Source organism: Aristolochia californica, unplaced genomic scaffold (assembly GCF_029961685.1).
Source record: "Aristolochia californica isolate CCGP_79_NKW_82.1479 unplaced genomic scaffold, dmAriCali1.0.hap1 SCAF_3, whole genome shotgun sequence".
Classification (NCBI taxonomy): Eukaryota; Viridiplantae; Streptophyta; class Magnoliopsida; order Piperales; family Aristolochiaceae; genus Aristolochia; species Aristolochia californica.
This window is the reverse complement of record NW_027181992.1, coordinates 7,132,081-7,151,930: the sequence shown is the minus strand read 5'-3', so window position 1 is coordinate 7,151,930 and position 19,850 is coordinate 7,132,081. Positions and strand designations below refer to the sequence as shown.

At 37.9% G+C, this 19,850-nt stretch overlaps 1 protein-coding gene across 3 annotated transcripts; it reads right to left on the bottom strand.

Moving 5' to 3' along the window:
* Positions 1-562: 562 nt before the first annotated feature.
* On the bottom strand, positions 563-12,508 carry LOC137959071 (vacuolar cation/proton exchanger 3-like). 3 transcript variants are annotated; one of them, XM_068806354.1, is made up of 13 exons: positions 12,139-12,508; positions 11,459-11,520; positions 10,957-11,229; positions 9,860-9,927; positions 9,719-9,747; positions 9,404-9,615; positions 7,232-7,444; positions 6,701-6,838; positions 5,648-5,764; positions 5,512-5,565; positions 4,884-5,000; positions 2,018-2,111; positions 563-1,064 (listed from the first exon to the last, which is right to left on the bottom strand). In XM_068806354.1, exons 3-13 carry the CDS (start codon positions 11,227-11,229, stop codon positions 1,054-1,056), a joined length of 1,326 nt encoding a protein of 441 aa, XP_068662455.1. In that variant the 5' UTR covers positions 11,459-11,520; positions 12,139-12,508; the 3' UTR covers positions 563-1,053. The 3 variants fall into 3 exon arrangements, with proteins under 3 accessions (XP_068662455.1, XP_068662456.1, XP_068662457.1); XM_068806355.1 differs by lacking the exon at positions 12,139-12,508 and adding an exon at positions 12,020-12,047; XM_068806356.1 differs by lacking the exon at positions 12,139-12,508 and adding an exon at positions 11,912-11,977.
* Positions 12,509-19,850: the final 7,342 nt, after the last annotated feature.

Below are 19,850 nucleotides of genomic sequence, written 5' to 3'. Positions count from 1 at the left end.
ATAGCCAAATGCATCAATTGCTTGAACTCCAGCATTAGAAACCCTGGTTTCTAATATCTCATTTCCCTCGTGGTCAATGACAATTGCTATGTTTCTATTAACATCAATATCCTCTGATAGCCGTCTTGGTTATCGCAAACTTCAGATTCAATTGTATTAGCTACTCTATATTGGGAGAAATCAGGATGATTGTGTGGCATGCCTGATAAGACACTATCCACACAGATTTGATGAGCCAAACCTCCGTCTGGAAGAAACACAGGCACTCAAACGAAGCACAGTTATCACAATCTCTCTTTTCCACCCGCAACTGAAGAATTTGATCAATGAAAACAGAGATTTTGATGTGAACAACAGAGAGTTCAAAATCATGAGCTATCAACTGACCTGAATTAGTTTCTGAAGAAGAGTAAGAAAATGAACGGGTGTTTGCAGATAAAAAAAGAGAAGGATGGAAACGAGTAGATTATTGAAGAGGCAGGAAAGCAATTCATCTGGCCGGATCCATCACCGGATAATCCTACTGATACATTATTGCCTTTTCCTGATCATACAACTGATAAGCAATAGATACAAGGAAAATTAACAAATCAAATGATAACAAATTGAAATAGTATTTCTCCGCTTCAGTCTATTTTTTACACCAGCCTTGTTGAGACAGCTCTCCAATCAAATATGGCAATTACAAAACAAAAATCAATATTTTTCTTTCTGTGGAAATCGCATTGAAACTCAAGGCTTCCCTTCCCAACCTAGAAAAAATCCTTTTCTACAAAGAAATTGCTGAAAGAAGAGAGAATGCACAACTTTCCATTTCCTCGTTTCTGTATTTGCTTCGAGGAAGCGGCTGGGATTGAGAACATTTTTCCTCCCAAACCCAAAAAATTTCTGTCCCCTTAACCAAGAGAAGTCACCTCTGATGGCTAGTAAAAGAACAAAATTTCCTCTCAGCAGTCAGCATTCTATTGCTGCCACTCTTAGGCGGACCCTCCCGTTTATATAACAAGCTGAGACTGCTCATTGAACCCCTGCATTCTCAACCACCGTGGTTCCTTAATCATCATCTGCAAAAAATTAAATAACCAAGTAACAAATAAATTACTTTCTAAATCTAAGCATAAATTTCTGCATGTCTGGTTCGAACAAACAACAGAGATGATTTATATAGCACTGATAAAGGATAAGGGATTTTAATGTGTTCCTTGGCTCCAAAAATCTTTAATGCCACCAGTGCAAAATTTACAATTTGGGTTTTGAGTAGACACTCATACCACCTCCACTCATTCATGGCTGAACTTAAAATTATTCATGGATTACAAGTGGCCTCCACCTATGACCACCTCCGTTACCAAACTCTAATCTGCCATGTGTCCACTACTTAAATAACACAACCGATCTCCTAATGTTACCCTTTCAAGGTACCTATCGATGAGTTAATAAAGGATGTGGGGTCCCCACAAAGGAAGTGCACTCCCAGGGTTGGGATTGTTTTTCTATACATATCAAACACCCTAAATAAGATATGTATTGGCAGAAATTCTCCCGGTTGCCTGGCAAAATACAATATGTCCAGTCAATATGTGACATGCGTCGCTGATATGCCCATCCCCAGTGCAGCATTCCCTTACGAAAGTGTTGGGTGTCAGCTGTGGGTCCAGGAAAGGGTGTGAGTCCCCTTGATAAAGTTAACAGGTATCACCTGACAGAGCTGTCCCGGTTTGGGTGTGTGATGTCCCACATAGGAAATAGCTATCTCATGACATATGGCACTAAAGGAAATAAAAAAAGAAACAGTGGCTAATTTGAAATCTAGTTGTCTGCTCTTGGGCACCCTTGATGTACCAAAGACATGGAGCTTTTCAGATCCTGTTTAAACAAATAAAGCTTAATCTCATCTCAGCAATAAACTTCTCTTTAGTTCCTCTTATTTCCTCTAGATATATTGATATATCTCCCACCTGCAGTGGTCATTTCCATAAGGCTTTCAAAGAGTAATGTATCATCAATTATGACTTACTGGATGTTGGATCAACATGGACAAAGAAACTAGCCGCTACAATGAGGTAGCAGAGAATGAGCATCAGCCCCTTGAAATAATTTGCAGTGCCTTCCTGTAAAACATATCAAACTAGTTTGAGAACAGAAAATTAATTTAAAACTGTACTACTAGCATCAAAGCAAAATTATCTGTTTCCTTAGCCACATAGACACATAATAGAAAAAGAGATCCACTTCAAATCTAAAATTCCAATTGTTTAAAGGTCAATTTGTTCACACAGTACATTTGTATTGTTTCCCTCTAGTTAAGTGCATGTAGGTACACTGTGATGTGGGTTGATTTGTCAGTAAGGAGATTCAATAAATAAAGTATGTTGAATTACAAAACATGATACTCTTGTTCTCTTAGTCATGATTTCCTACTCCCTCTCTTTCTTCTGCTTTTCTTTCTCAGTCTCTCTTCGCAGGCAAAAAATAACTGTGCTCCCCAGACTTCATCTCCACTTTTGTCTCATTTCAATCCAGGAAGACCTAAACCAACAACTAAATATATCATCGTTAAAGTTGAGTCTAGGTCCATACCAAAATGACTAGCCGAACTTAGAAGGTCATTTCCCAGGAGTTCTCTTAACACTTACCTATGTAGGACCATTCCACCGATATTATTAAGCCAAGAATGGAAATTCAATGCAGCAAGTGTAAAGCTGAAACAATGTCTCAGAAAACAAATCTGGTCAACCATTTGGTTGACTCACACAGACAACAAATATCTATCAAGACTGATAGTGATTGACAATTTTAGCAATATTTACTTCAAAAGGTGCATAACCTCATTGCTGTAAAGAGGCCCATACTGAAACTCCACGAAAAGGGTTGTGCACTGCCTAATTTTAAAACCGATCTCAGTCATTATGCAAGCCCTAAGGATCTCTATTATGGGTCCTAAAGGACACTTCAAGGGAATAGTAGTATTTTCAATTATTCAGCTTCTCGCAGCTTTCTTGGTGTCTGGAAGGGATTTGATTTCTTGGGAATGCTTCCCAGACCACCACGTGTTTGACACAGTAGTTAACCCTAAAAAATACTGGTAGCAGAAACGGCACTCTAGTAAGCTCATACATAGATTCAAGTCGAGCAAGAGCTATAACTTTAATGGATAGGCCTTAGTAGTCAAAAGAAGCTATCCCGTTTTCATAGGAGAGTGAACCCAGAAGCCATACAACAGAAGCTATAACACTATGGAACACTCTTTGCCTCTTCAATAAAAAGTTGTTATGCAAGTATGTGCACCTTTTTACAGCTAGTCTTTCACACCTACAAGCTAAGTGCAAGCTTTGTGTTGAATTTATGGAAAAATGAAAAACTACTTGATGTAATTTGAGTGCAATGGGCCTCTATTTATAATAGAGGAAACAAGTAGAATCCAATTACAATTAAACTACCTTTGTCCCAAATTACACCCAAAATTAAACACTAAAAGATAAATCCTAGAATAATCGAACAACTGAACATAAATAGAAGACTAACACAACTAAAACACCTTTAATTGAGACTCTTCTGTGAAACCTCTTCCTATGAGACTCCTGTAAGACTCCACTATATTAATTATGGCTCTGTGAGACTTTTTGTTGTGAGAGTTGCGAAGACACTTCCATACATGCTCTTCAACACATTGCTTACAAGAAAACCTAGGAACCAAAGTATGGCTTGACAACCCAAACAAGTTCCCAAGACAATTTGACTTACCACATTAGTCAGGTTTAAGGTAACACTAAGGGTGAGCACCGGGTCGGGTTTTGCGGGAATTCAACCCGACCTAAAAATCTGGGAACGGGTTTTAGATTTCACTCTGCAGGTTGGGGATGGGGTGGGGGAAAAACCCCCATCAAGTTTCGTGTCGTGGACGGGTTTTTCCGTACCTGACCTGAAAATCTAGGGACGGGTTTTAGATTTCACCCTGCAGGTTGGGGATGGGGTGGGGGAAAAAACCCCCATCAAGTTTCGTGTCGTGGACGGGTTTTTCCGTACCCAACCCATGTCAAACCCCACACGCAGAGTTTTATACACATAATGCCCTTTAAAAAAAAATGAATGACATATATTTTATGATACAATGACGTAATTTTATAAGCTCCTTAGGAGTGTAAACTTGTTGTAGGATTTGTATGGTGTATTGAGATTTTTGTACTTTTTTTTATATTTTTTATAATTTTTACAGGTATTTTTAACGGGCTGGGAGGGAATGGGTCTGGGGGGAATGGCCAGGGATTGATCAAGAATGCAAGATCGTGACGGGTCGGGGCGGGGACGCGGTTGAAGGATGGGGGAATGGGGTGGGGACAGGGATGGTTTCTCAACCCTTGTTCAGGTTTTTTTGGGGTTCAGGGTTCGGGGTCAAGTTTTGGGAAATCTGCCCCTGACCAGACCCGTACCCACCCTTAGATAACAGCTATGAAGAAATTTAAAAGCTAAATAGCACCAAATATCATAACATTTCAATTTTGTGATAAAATTATTCAGGTGATGGCATTGGGACAAGAGCAAAAGGGCACTTCCTGGAAAAGGGAAGGAAGATTTAGGTCTTATTGAAAAGAATCAGGGTGTGTCTATATGAGTTTTGTTGTAGTAGCATTCTTTTTTTTTTCTTTTCCCTATGTGGGTGGAGGTTCGGAGGGAGAGGAAGATGATGTTCATTTAACAAACTCTTTTTGAGTGTTGTTTAGATGTACACTAAACCCCCTATCCAGTGAAACTTGAACCCAAAAACTTACACTAAAAAGACTGCCTCCCCCCTCCCTCTCACCAGAACTTGAAACTATTCATTGATAAATTGAAAGGCATGTGGCAATGTGTGTTAACAGATAAGTTGAAGTTTGGGAGCAAACCTGCAGCATGAATGCTACCACCAGGACAGTTATAAAGAGTGTTGCTGTCTCAAAGAGCTGAAAGTTCAAATCCATCGGTTGCCCTAAAATCCAACCAACAACCACACAGAATGGAATCTGCAAGTATCACAAGCACAACAAAGGGATATACTTTCAATGTGTAAGCCTTTACAAAAAGCAAATGAGCAGTTTGATTGTCAAAACTTGTAAATATTTACAATTTCGTCCTTTAAAACAACTCCTTGGATATATTTACATCTGTAGGACTCAATAGTCACATCCAGGTGCTTGGTCATAAGGGATTCTTGGGTTTATGCCTCAACATTGAACAATGAAAAAACCCTAAAAAAGAGACAACTTACTACTTATACAGTAACTGTGGTTAATAGCAATTATTTTTTTGCTACAAAATGTATTAACACATTAATGACTGCTTCCCGGTTGTATCAACTACAGAAAGAACTGAGGTATCTCCAGTATACTATTCATGTGTCTCGTTGTAAGAATAAACATCTCTCGGTTGCCAATAGCAGATTACAAATCTATAAAGTTATCAGTAACTAAAAATTATGGGAGCTGAACTATAGTTGGATAAGAGCTAAAAAATCCAAGAGAAAGAGAACATTACCACAAACATTGATATTTGAGTAGACGATCCAATTGCGACACCCAGAGTGATATCCTGAAAAAGAATCGCATGATAAATTCTATAGTCTATTCATGAAACAAAAATACCCATAGAGGACAAAGTACATAGCTCTTACAAGTTTGTTTTTTGTAGCAAACAGAATGGCACTGGCATGCTCTGCAGCATTTCCGACAATAGGAAGCAAAATGACACTTATGAAAGCCACTGGCATGTTCCAAGAGTCAGATGCTCCCTGGAAAATATAACACAGACAATTGGATTTCCAGTCCCTAAATATATAATCCATTGTAGACTCAGTAAAAAAACCAAAAAGAAAAGAAAAGAAAAGAACTGCTGATACTCAATAAGTAACCATTAAAGTCTAGATACATAATATATATACATATGTAGATATACATAAATATATGTAAAATAAACAATTCAATAAATATTTACCTATGAGAGGGAGATGTAGACTGTAAATGTTTGAGATTTCAATATTTAACGATTTTGGAGTTTGAAATGGGCATTTGACGTCAATGATGACAATGAAACTATTTTTCAACTATCAAGTTCTTAAAGTTGGGTCCTAAATGACATGCCAAAGTTAAGAGACCTCTTCTCAAGCAATAAACATATAATCTTTCTAATCTTGGATATACCTGGGACTAATCTAACAGTCACTTCATGTGTGGGCTCTTTATATGGCTCCCAAACATAGACAGTTTTGGGAGCTGGCTTAGTAAAAATACTCACTCTGACACCATGTTATGGCTGGGCCCAGGTGCATCCCAAAATGATCAGTCGAATTTAGATTTTTTTTATTTTTTATTTTTGAGAAAGAGTGCCGTTTAATTAAGCCAAAAGGCAACCAAAAAAAAACAAACATAAAAGAGGAGAGTCTCTTACAATGAGAGATTGAAGAGAGACCCCCTTCTTAGCGAAAGAGTCAGCTCAACTATTAGCTGATTTAGTAATTAAACTCTATTAGGAGACCTCTTTGCTATTAATAGACACAAAATCTTTCTAATCGGATCTAAAGGGGACTACTCTAACATGAACACTAGCTCCATGTATGATACTGGTAGAGGCAACATAAACATGATAAGGGCAAAACGAAGGTATTACAATTGTTTGACTACAACTTATATGTCAAGAAGAAAATAACATGTCAGTTTAAATAGCTCACCTCTATTGCATCTACAAGGTATCCAGAAAGAACAGAAATCCATAATGTCAATCCAGCAAGCCAACCAATAGCCTCCCACTTAGTTATTTCAGGGACCTCTTCTTCATCAGAATCATCTTCATTATTCTCAGGTACTTCCTATAGTAAATATCATTACACAAAACTCAAAGGAATGACTCAACAATGAAACTGGTATCCTTACTCAAATGACATATAATACAGATAAAAACAATTAATCAGACAATTTTTACTCCTAAGACCAAATTTGCCATGTAAGTCCCTAAAAAGCAGGTTCAAGGAAGTACAACAGAATTAATTTGGAATCCAAGAGAAGCTCTTTTTTTTAATGGTTAAAAGATTTCAAAATTATACAGTTACAGATCATAAATCAAGTCCCGATAGATGCTTTGGGGAATACAATGCCACGTACCTATATGTCTAGATATCTTAATATATAAGTCATGAAATTTACAATATCATGATTCAAAGAGTATCAGCAATATAAAGCATTAAAACAGAGCAGACACTGACCTCATCAATAGGTTTATACTGAGTTTGTTGACTCTTCAGTTGGAAATACAAGTAACTAGCATAAGCGAGGAGCATAATGCAGCTGCTAAACCTTGAAAGAGCCAACTCCGATTTCCCAAAATGAACCTCTGAATGAGTAAAATGAAGCACAGCAGGAAACATGATCCCCATGACAGCCATCAACAGTAATCCAGAATTTACAACTGCAGATGCCTGTTTTTGAAGGTAACAAGCCATATTAATGGTTTTCATTTCATTTCGTTTGATAAAGTCAAGGATTGCCATCCCACCAACAAACCAAAAAATTTGTTTCACAAAGATGTGGAGAATTTGTTTCACAAAGATACTTCTTAATAGTTTTCAAATGAAAAAGTATTATCTTATTTTTCATAATCATCAGCAAAGCTTTTCCACAACCCTGTTAGGGCTAGGTAGATGAATCCCCATTCTCCATCCATGACATTTTCCGCCTCCCTTGGTTTCTCTAGGAGACCAAACATACTTTAATGATAACGAGTTCAGATTCATCTTCTAATCTTTAAAAAAAAAAATTGAACACTGTCAACATGGAGCTCAATCACCATACTTTACAGGTATTATGTTAGGAAGTCATCAAAGTTAATGTTCACTACTAGTGAGGGGCATTATTGAACAACCACTTGAAAGTGTGCATTTTACGCTTGTTCTTAATGGCAAACATGTAATTTGGTATCATAAAAGTGGTTAAAGAAATAAAGGAGAGATGTGGAGAAGCCCTACTCATTTTCTATCTCAGCTCGTTCCTCCCATAGTCATATCTTTTGCTTTGGTCATGTCCTTTCATTAATGTATTTTAGCTCTATTAGCTAGTACAAGTCCCATTTAGTTTCTGTTTGTGCATCATCTGTGCATTTTACATCTCATGCCAATTTGTCAGCCCACATTGAAATTTAGACATGAAAAGTGGTGATAATGGGTGTAAAACACCCTGAATCAAGTGTGGATGTTAAAGATAAGGACTTAACAGTGGGTCTAGAAGATCTTATACTTATAAGCTGGGAAGTGCCTCATAACATTGTCAAATCATGTGGAACAGAAGCAGCCTAATTTTGGTAAGGAAATTACTACTTGACAATTAGACTTAATCATTCAACAATTGGTATAGTCAGTTGATTGAAGAAAAAAATTCTCGTCAGATTCATTTAGAGCTAGTATACCTTATCCTAATATTATTTGAAGAACACTTGAAAAAAAAGATTGGTACACAAATTGTAAGTCATTTCTGTAATGAGGTATTATGATGTAGAATAAGCTTGGGGTAGGAAGGATAATATGTCTGGATTTTGCATATTTTTGGAGGAAAATTAGTTACTGGGAAGACTAAATACCAGTAGTAGCACAATCCAGTTTTGAAGCAAAGTGTCAAGCTATAGCTCATGCTGCATGTGAATGCGAGAGAAGTCTATAGTTGCAAGAGTTTGGGTTCTCAGATTACATGATTGTCATGGACGATTATCATAGCATGTAATTCAATGCTTCATGAACATATGAGGTACAGTTAGTGAGAAAAAAATATGTTGAAGTTGCTCTAGAAAATGCAGTTATCAGAGAACGGATATGTACTCATAAGTTGTTCAGGAGATGAGGTAATAAATAGTTTAAAGCCCATGTACAGAAGCTGTTTATCTTAGGGTTGTTTTTTTAAATGTTGATTTCACAAACAAACTAAATCCAATATCCCTGGTGAGACTTGAGCTCGATACCTAACACTAGGAATCCCCTCATGTGGCCATTGAGCCAAAGGTCCAATGCATTGTTTATCTCAATTTGAAGCAAGCTGGGTTTGCACGATACTTAAAGCTCCAACTTGAAAATTGTTGACTTCGATGTTTCCACGTGGTGAAGGGGTGAGGGGCATGATGTCCTATCGCTCAAAGCACACTTTTTAATTTAGCAATCAAGGTTCATGTGGTTGATAAAATAAGGAGAGAGGTCAACTACCTTTTATGTTTCTTCCTCTTTTCTCTTCTCTCCTAACTCCTACTTTGCTGTTTCACTCTCATTCTTTAATTATTTTATCTTTATATTTTACAGAAGTCAAAGCTTACCAGCAAAATTTGTCTTTCATTTTTCAGGACAATTTTTTTAAGAAAAAAAATTCTCAAGGATCTTAAACACAAGAGCATGGCTTACCTTGTTAAAGACCTGATCCTTATTAAAGGGGTTCTTCTTCTGGTGACAAAGCCCACCAATGAAAAAAGAGCAACCAAGCACTAATAACATGTTTGATAAGATAGAACCAAGTAGTGACTGTTGGACGATACGAATCATCCCATGTTTCAAGGCATACAGAGAAATAATCATCTCTGTTGCATTTCCAAATGTAGCATTCAACAAACCCCCAACTGCAGGTCACAAAAAGAATATATATATATATAGCTGAAACAAAGAGAATACTAAAAGACAGGAATTAAAAGGTGTGAGCAAAAGACCTATATGTCTTATTACCTGTAGGTCCAGTGTAAAAAGCAAGCTGCCTATACCAACACAGTCAAAATAGTAAGTCATAACATTCTTTGATAAAACACACCTGTAAAAGGATGTGATTTACTCTGCCTATAACAACACAATCTACAAGCCAAGACTTACTCTGTTGCATAACCCAAACGCTCTGCTAAAGGTGTAATTCCAACCAAGCTAAAGAAAAAAATCCATCCCTGCAATATAAACCAGTTGCAACAAGACACGAGCTAATCAGTTTGACTTTCAGGTTCTCTCAGACCTCACCAACATTTAATTAGAAATCTGACAGATTACAAATCAATTCCAATTTGGAAGGACCAGGTGAGTGGTTAGGTTTCTACTCGAAAAACAGTTAAAGTTATAAACTCAATTTTTAGCTAGTACCAAATTTATTTAAAGGGCATCAGAAAGCTCAGAATGATTAGATGAAAGACAGCTTACAACCAAAATTCTTAAAAGCTCTTTCTTGTTTTAAACAATACAATTTTTTCTTGGAAGATCTGTAAGTGAATAATAGAACACACATACATAATATGCCATTGATTAAACAAGCTCCAGCAGGTTCAATCCCAAGAACCATGGTGAGTTGATTAATAAGGTTCCAGCCAATGGCTCTAGGGTTCTTATTTTAAGTCCTGTAGCTTCAAAGACCCAGAAGCTTAAAAAACTGACAAGGATTTACTCTCACAAAACCAGCTAAACCAGTCACTACACATGGATCCTTGCATTTACCTATAGCCAAAATGTCGTTTGTATTACAGTTGTTTATTTGATTTTGTACTGTCTGTACACTCACTTTTCACAAATGTTCATTATTATTGTGCTTTCTTTATGATGGAGTTCGACGTATGTTGAACACAAAGGAGAATAGAAAAGATACGTTTTTTTTTTTTTTGAAGTAGCAAGTGTTGGGACAGATATCAGTTCAATGCACAATTATTAAGACGTCAAATTTGCTGTGCATTCAACAATTTTGTCAAACTCATGACACAAAAAACCCCAGCTAAAAAGGCTCCATGCCATACTTTGGTGCAGAGAAATTTCTGCTATAATAAATGTCTTGTGTTTCCCTTAAATAGTATAGGTTGATTACAAACTATAGGTTGACTCACCATCTGCTAATGAGAAACGAAACCATGAAGTATGTTTTGTTGCTTTTATACTAGTTTTCACAACTTTAAGCAGAGAATATTAAATGAAATAGATAAGCACCAGTGGCTTACACTCTTATTGGTAAGATAATGGAGAATTATGGCAGCAGGACCAAAAGGTAATAATGCATTGATCTTTGCTCGTAATATGACGATCTGAATGTTCTGAATCAACCTATTCCGAGTCCGTTTAGGTGGCATCATCATGTCAGACACATGGGATAATGGCCCCAAATCAGAAGGATGAATCTTTTTAGCAAGAGGTGGTGAACTATTGGAGGACTCATGGTCCACCTTGTCCTCGAAAGGTACCATCTGTAGCTCTGTCTTTTTAGATTGATGCATCTGCAATTCTTCCAGCAAAAACTACATTAGTCATTGACATAACAGCGCAACAAAGTTTTTCCAGCACAGAATCATCAACTTCCTACAGCCGAAGGGAACCGGTGTAAGAACACGGGGTGCGGATACAATAGAGGTTCAAAATTCTCTTATTGGTACAAGAACTTACTGCAAACTCAAACGCATTCTGCTATATCATAAATGGCCTAATTTGAGAAAAGAAAAGGGTTACCGCAAGTTTATTCGCCACACCCCCGAGTTAGAGAGTTAATTTGACTCCAGAAGGCTTCATCACTACAGAGGAACAAATAGAAAATGCAAAAATTATAAATAGAAATGTGACTATTAAAATGTTAAGATTTATTTCAGATCAACGCATCCAACATTCAAGCTGCCCAAAAGTACGATCAACGATCAAATGCTTGCCATCAAATACTTGGTGCTACCCCGTCGCTAATCCGAAGGCAAACTAAAACACAGAAATGGCACAAGCAAGAAGAATAGAGACATTTTAAACGACATTAACATCGGCAAATCTGAAATACAAAGTCATCTTCTGATCAGCAGTCAAACGACCACTTGCAAACTCAATAATAGAAAAGGCCGTGATCGACCAAACCGCAACGTAAGATATCACTCTGCTTAAACGTGGAATATGATATAAATAAATTCAGGTACCACACACCTGGGTTAATACACAGATCTCCGAAGCAACCAACGAATTAAAAACGCTAACAGAAACAGATTCCGAACACTTAAAAGATGAAGTTACAAGACATACAGACGCCCCAACCTCACGAAAAAGTAACCATTTCCCCCTTTGACACGAACCAATAATACGAGATACTGTAATCGACCGTTGGAAGTGAGAGAGAGAGAGAGAGAGAGAGAGAGAGAGAGAGAGGGACTAACCGCCGAAGCAGATTGATTTAAACGCTTGGAGCAGCAGGCGCGAAGGAGAGAGAGCGCGAGAGATCCAAAACAAATAAAGCCAAATGCCGGCCGGTGTGACGTTACACTCGACGACGGCGAGCGTTAGCCGTCGGAGACGGAAAAAGAGGGTACGGATGGGGGAAAAAGGCGAACACGATGATTTATTTTTTCTTTTTTTTTTCCCACAAACTTCTGGAAGGGTCGTAGTCAGATAGACCAAAGGCGGTTCGTGGTAATGCTGAGTTGACGCAGAGGGCGCAAAGGAAGCCTCCTCGAAGCTCCCCTTTCCTTAAGATTGAATATTTGCGTTCATTTCGCCCCATTTAACGCTGGATCACAGGAGAACGTCTTACCCTGACAAGCATGTGAGATAGAATGTTTATTAATTTTACCATTTTTTAGTGTTTATGGATTTAACATCAGATAAAATATTTTTTATTATTAAAATAAAAACCCTAGAAAACTAATACAACTAAAAAAATAAAAAAATGGATTAATAAACTAAAATGTTTATTAATTTTACCATTTTTTGTGTTTACTGATTTATGCTGATTTTGAGCGATAAATAATTATAGTTTAATCATTTTTATACATAAGATAAATTATTTTTTATTATTACAACGAAAACTAGTAATTTTGGAGTTATTAAAAATAATTAATAACTATATAAATAAGAAAAAGGTAAAATAAATAATTTAAATATCTTGTGATTGATTTGCATAAATTTTGAGTAAATTAAATTATTTATTCAAATCAAGTCTAGTATATAGTAGAGTACGAGGACAGGAGATGCGAGTACCCGTACAAAATTTGATGAGCTATTGAAGGGACAGTTGGATCGCCACTCTCCTCTCCCACGTAACTCGAGCAAAGACACAAAAAATTTCTCGTCGTCCGCCTGCGCCCAAAACCTCTCGACGGTAAAAAATTTCCGTCCCCGCGTCCCGCCCGTGTTTCGCCCGCCCGCGTCCAGCCGGTGTTGTGACCGCGTCGTCTCCGAGTCGTCCTCGCGTCCCGTCCGCGTCCACCCCGAGTCGCCCCCGCGTACCACTCGCGTCGCCGCCGTGTTGCTACCGCGTCGAGCCCGTGTCAAGACCGCGTCGTCCCCGCGTCCAGCCCGCGTTGTGACCGCGTCGCCACCGTGTTGCTTCCGCGTTCAGCCCGTGTTTCGCCCGCGTCCAGCCCGCGTTCCGTCCGCCCGTGTTGTGACCGCGTCCACCACGCGTACCGCCCGTGTTTCGCCCGCGTCCACCCCGCGTCGCCGCCGTGTTGCTATCGCGTAGAGCTCGTGTCCAGTCCGCGTCGTCCCCGCGTTCACCGTGTTTCGCCCGCGTCCAGCCCGTGTCGCCGCCGTGTTGCTTCCGCGTTCCGCCCGTGTTGTTACCGCGTCCACCACGCGTACCGCCCGCGTCGCCACCGTGTTGCTTCCGCGTTCCGCCCGTGTCGAGTTCGCGTCGTCCCCGCGTCCAGTCGGCGTCGCCGCCGTGTTGCGACCGCGTCGCCGACTCGTCCTGAACGCGTCACGCACGGGTCGCCGCCGTGTTACTTCCGCGTCCGGTGTAGCCACCGCGTCCGATGTAGCCACCGCGTCGCCGCCGTGTTTCTTCCGCGTCCTGTCCTCGTCCATCCCGAGTCGCCGCCGTGTCTCCCCAGCCGCTGCCGCGTTCTTCCCGGACACCCACGCCAGGAAAACCTCGTAGGATGTGTTTTCGGGGGCGCTAGGTGATTCGGTTAACCAGAGCTAGAGCGTTGCTGGAGAGCCTCGTCCATTTGTAGGAAATCTCCGCGAACAGAGCTCCTGTCTGGTTCTTAACGGCATTTTTGCAGGCGTCTTGGAAAGCCATCAATGCACCTGGCTTGCTTTTTGCGAGGGGACTGTTTAAAAGCTACCGAGTGATTTGATTTAGACATGTCCATGAGTTCAAAACAGTCGTATCCATGAAAAAAAAAAACAGATGGAACTTAATCAACTTTCTGAGAAATTTCAAGCTTAATGAGTTCAAGATAATTTTGCTTGCTTTTCCTTAATATGTTACACGAATGCCAAAGTATCATGATTTATGCCATCAGATTATTATTATTCACAACAATTGAAATCAAATAAATAAGTTAAATTTTATTGATTTCTACATTTTATTTCTTTAGATTATCATACAATAATATTAAAATAGCTAAAAACGAGGATGATTTGAATTATCATAAAAAAATTATTTTAAAATAATTAATTTTTTTAATATTCTACAAGACTATTTAATTATTGTTTATAAAATATTTAAATATAAGATAATTATAAAAATAAATTCTTTTAAATATTAAAAAATATTATGAAAATGATTTACAAACATAAAGCGAATCTCTCAATTACATAAATTACCTAAGGGGGGGTTAGTTAACAAAATGAAAATTTGATCTTCATCTTCATCTTCATCTTCATCTTATGTATCTATATGATCTTCATCTTCGAAATGGGTGTTAGTCAAGACAACTTCATCTTCGAAATCTTTGAAATAGGGTGTTAGTCAAGACAACTTCATCTTCATCTTCATCTTATAGAAATTTAAAATTATTGATTTTAATAATTATAAAAATGAACTAATTAAACCAAAATGTTTGAGTTAACAATATTTTAATTACCACTATTAAATCACTAATACAATAGAGTGAATAAAAAAAAATTTGATTAATGAATAAAAAATATTATATTAATAACATAAGATAGATTTGTATTGTATTAATTAATAATATATTTTGACATAATTAATGATGATATATTAATCAAATGCATACTTTAATTATATTTTATTTACCAAAGACTTAAATATGAAGTTTAATATAGTAATAAAATAAAATAAAATAATAAATAAATACATATACAACTTTTAAAATAACCTAAAAAAATTTATTTAAACGAGTTCGTGCCTTTAATATTACAATCAACGAGTTACAAGTTTAGTACATATAAATTACGCATGTTCAAAAGTAATAAGAGTAAACTATCATTTATCGTTCCACATGGATGTCGATATGGCATCTCGAAATTGTGCGGCTCTTGTGGATTCTAATGCACTCTGCCTCCGAATGCTTGTTACTTGGCTACCCACATCCTCAAGATCATCGCAATCGTCACTGCCTGTATCATCCATTGCACCTAATTGGACCGCATCACCTCCTCCACCGAGCTCGCCACCCGAATCATCAGCTTCATCTTCAAATATATCATCATAATCTTCTGCACGTATATAATTGTGCAATATGCAACAAGCATGTACAATTTTCACCTGGATCTTAAAAGAAAATGGAGGAGTGCCTTTTAATATTTGAAATCGAGCTTTTAAAGCACCAAAAGTTCGCTCAATAATATTCTGTAAAGATGAATGTCTTCGGTTGAATAATTCTTTTTCATTTCTAGGAATATTATCTCCAAATTCTTGCAGATGATATCGGGTTCCTCGATATGGAGCCAAAAATCCCGGAAGATTTGCATAACCAGCATCAACTAGATAATATTTTCCTATAATAAAAATTATATACCACATAAAATAATTAAAGATAAAATAGATAAAAAAGTACTGCATAAAAATATATTACTTACCTTCAGGTACAAAGATTTTATCTTGACGAGTCAATGCATCCTTCAATACACGGGAATCGGCTGTTGACCCCTCCCATCCAGCAAGTACATAAGTGAATTGCATATCAAATGAACATGCAGCCATCACATTTTGTGAGAGATAATAACCTTTTCTATTCCAAAACCTTGGTTGATCTTCAAGTGGAATGTTGGCTTTGATATGAGTTCCATCAATAGCTCCAATACAATCCTAATTATACATTTTCAATTAATATTTACTAACTTTGTATATTAATGTAAAATTATTTAGTTATAGGAAGTGATGTTACCTTGAAGTAGGGATAAAACATTGAATTTGTTAAAATCTTCGAGTGTGTGCGTTCCGAAGGCCGTTTGACGTAATCAGAGTGAAGTTTGAGGATTGCATCCAACACCTTGTTGAAATACTTACTTATCGTCCAGTTTGATCTATCAAACATCTCTGCTGTGACACTATACACTTGTCCTTGACCAACAGTTAGGAGGAAATATGCAAGTTGTTATTCAACTGAGATGGTCTTTGTGGCTGATAAAAACCCTTTACTAGAAAGTATATCTGCGAATTTGTGAAAAACCAGTTGGTTTATCCTGTACACTTTACGAAATTTAACTAGAGATTTGTCTAGTGCCTTTTGCAAATACAATGGACCATTCATCCCACAAGAACGTGGTACACGTTTGTTGCAATGGTACATATAGTATCTTTCCATGGCGATCATCAAAGTTGTGAATGCAACCATAATTGCAACCTTTTCATCGTCTGTCATAGTATCCATGGAAATCCACAAATTCAATCGCCTAAAATTCATAAACACGAGTAAACATCAATCTTCAATCATAACCTATTTGCAATCACACCTATAAACAACCATATCCATCCACATTCCCACATCCTACATTCAATCACATCTATAAACAACCATATCCATCCACATTCCCACATCCTACATTCAATCACATCCTACATTCATCCACATTCACACATCCTACATTCAATCACATCCTACATTCATCCCCATTCCCACATCCTACATTCAATCACATCCTACATTCATCGACATTCCCACATCCTACATTCATCCACATCCCACATCCTACATTCAATCACTTCCTACATTCATCCCCATTCCCACATCCTACATTCAATCACATCCTACATTCATCCACATTTACACATCCTACATTCATCCACATTCACACATCCTACATTCAATCACATCCTACATTCTTCCACATTCTACATCCTACATTCAATCACATCCTACATTCATCCACATCCTACATTCAATCACATTCCACATCCATACTCAAAACACCATATTTATCTATGCAATATATAAACACAATAACATATCAAATTTAAATACAAACCATACTAATAAGTTTTGCAACGTCATAATTCAAATATCATGTCTACTACATAATAATATTCCAAAAAAATAGTGTATTTATAACGCATTACAATTAGTTTTCAAAACAAAATTTAAGCCACTCAACCCGCTCTTCCACTGTCATTTCCATAAACATGACCTTCTTAGTTGGTGTATCCAACCATGAAGGAGCGCGATACTTCAATTCTGTAGGCAAGTCCGGGATTTCCTTGAGGGCGTTGACGCAACCTCTTACAATATCGTCTTTCATCATGAAATTCTGAAATGTCTGAGCAATTCGATCTATTGCATCAAAAATTCTGCTACTAGTGTCGTTATCGGGTATTTCGGTTCTCTTTCTACGACGACTTGAAGATGACCGTTTACTTCTTTCAGATTGATTACCAAGAGACTCATCCATGCTTAATAATGGTGATGGAGTATCCCTAACTATATCAACATCCGCTGGCTCATCCATCAGGACATGTTCCGATTCACGGATCACCTTATCGCCCTGATCTACAAAGGTTGCAGCTCCTGACCCTACCGCTATTGTGTTTCCCACCACCACAGCTAATTTGTCGTATAGGGGGCAGCCTTCACGTCTGTACTTCTCAGCATCTTTATGCTCCTACAAGAATAAAACATCATTTAGACGTCTTGGAATAGAGTTATACTAACCCGAAAAACATAAAAAATATTTTATAGTACATCATATAGTCGAGCCATACAGATTTACTGACCTTTATGTAATCAAGCCATACAGAATTACATGCAGTAACTCGTTGTGTGGTTGCATCCCAACCAAACCCACTAGTGTTGATACAGCTCGTTACCGTTTGGTATGTTTTCTTCCATGCTCTTGTTCGATTCTTCACCTGCTCAACAATTTTTTTCATGACTGTGTCTTCATTGAACTTATTTACATAGTCCATGTATACCTCATGCTTCTACACCCCGTTAGGCAACTTGTTCCCTAGATTGACCTGCTCGACCAAGAGATCGAGCATTTTGCTATCATCATCGAATGTCCAAATATCATATGTTCGACCACTTGGTTGTCTTCTTGCAGCCATGTATAATCTAAATCCGATACGGTCCTCACGGAAAAAACTTTATCAGACAACCTTTACTCGACACGGAAACACAAACCATAAAAAAAAATACCACGTGGTGGATATGTATAATACCCGACTCTCCTCACCACATGGCAAAAACATTTCATAGCACTTCAAAAATTCTCAACAACATTCTCACACATTTCAAAATTAATTAAATTATTTTCACTAATGCATATGCACTAAACAAAGAAAACACACACACATCAAATCCAAATTCACCGAAGACCCCTGGTAGAGCCCCATATAACTTCGCAGTCACTATGAACTGTACCTCGTCAGTGATGGGGGTCGGGTTTTGTTGGCTAATGGACGCCCGTGTAGGCGACTCAACCTTGTTTGAATTGGACTAAAAACCCCTAAACACTAATTCCAGAACTTAATACCTTAAAAGCCCAAAACCCAAAACCCTAACCCCCCCCCTCTTCCCGAAAACCTAAAAAACCCTAGAGCTTAAAAACACAAAACCCCCAAAATCTTAAAAACCATAAACCCCCTAAACCTTAAAAATCTTAATCCCTAAAATACCCTAAACCCTTAGCCTAAACCGTAAACCCGAAACACAAACCATAAAAAAAATACCATGTGGTGGATATGTATAATACCCGAATCTCCTCACCACATGGCAAAAATATTTCATAGCACTTCAAAAATTCTCAACAACATTCTCACACATTTCAAAATTAATTAAATTATTTTCACTAATGCATATGCACTAAACAATGAAAACACACACACATCAAATCCAAATTCACCGAAGACCCCTGGTAGAGCCCCATATAACTTCACAGTCACTATGAACTGTACCTTGTCAGTGATGGGGGTCGGGTTTTGTTGGCTAATGGACGCCCGTGTAGGCGACTCAACCTTGTTTGAATTGGACTAAAAACCCCTAAACACTAATTCCAGAACTTAATACCTTAAAAGCCCAAAACCTTAAACCCCAGATCCCTCCGCTCCCCCCCCCCCCCCCCCCCCCCCCCCCCCCCCACCCCCCAAAAAAAAAAAAAAACCTAAAAAACCCTAGAGCTTAAAAACCATAAACCCCCCTGAACCTTAAAAACCATAAACCCCCCTAAACCTTAAAAATTATAATCCCTAAAATACCATAAACCCCTAGCCTAAACCTTACCCGAAACACAAACCATAAAAAAAAAACTAAACCATCAAACCCTAAACCCTATCACCTACTAAACTCTAAACCCTAAACACTAATTCCAGGACTTAATACATTAAAATCCCTAAACCCTACACCCTAATTCCAAACCCTAAACCCAAAAAACCTTATAGCTTAAAAACCCTAAACCCCCTAAACCTTTAAAACCCTAATCCCTAAAATACCCTTAACCATAAACCCTAATTACGCACTAAACCCTAAACCCTAATCCCTAAAATACCATAAACCCTAAACCGTAACCCTAAATCCCAAAATAATGCACAAATAACCCCCAATTACACACTGAAAATAAATTTAAATCAAATAAAACACTAATTTAATGAAAAAAAATTTGGGTTTAGGCATACCTTCTAAAATTTGGGGAAATCCGTAGCCGAAGGGTGAAATCGAAGGGGAAATCCGAAGCCAAAGGGTGA

Coding starts and splice junctions, on each gene's coding strand:
- LOC137959071 (XM_068806354.1), bottom strand. CDS start 11,229: ATGCATCAATCTAAAAAGACAGAGCTACAGATGGTACCTTTCGAGGAC. Junction 9,748..9,859: donor CGTTTGGGTTATGCAACAGA/GTAAGTCTTGGC, acceptor GTGTTGGTATAG/GCAGCTTGCTTTTTACACTG. Junction 5,001..5,511: donor CTCAAATATCAATGTTTGTG/GTAATGTTCTCT, acceptor TGATACTTGCAG/ATTCCATTCTGTGTGGTTGT.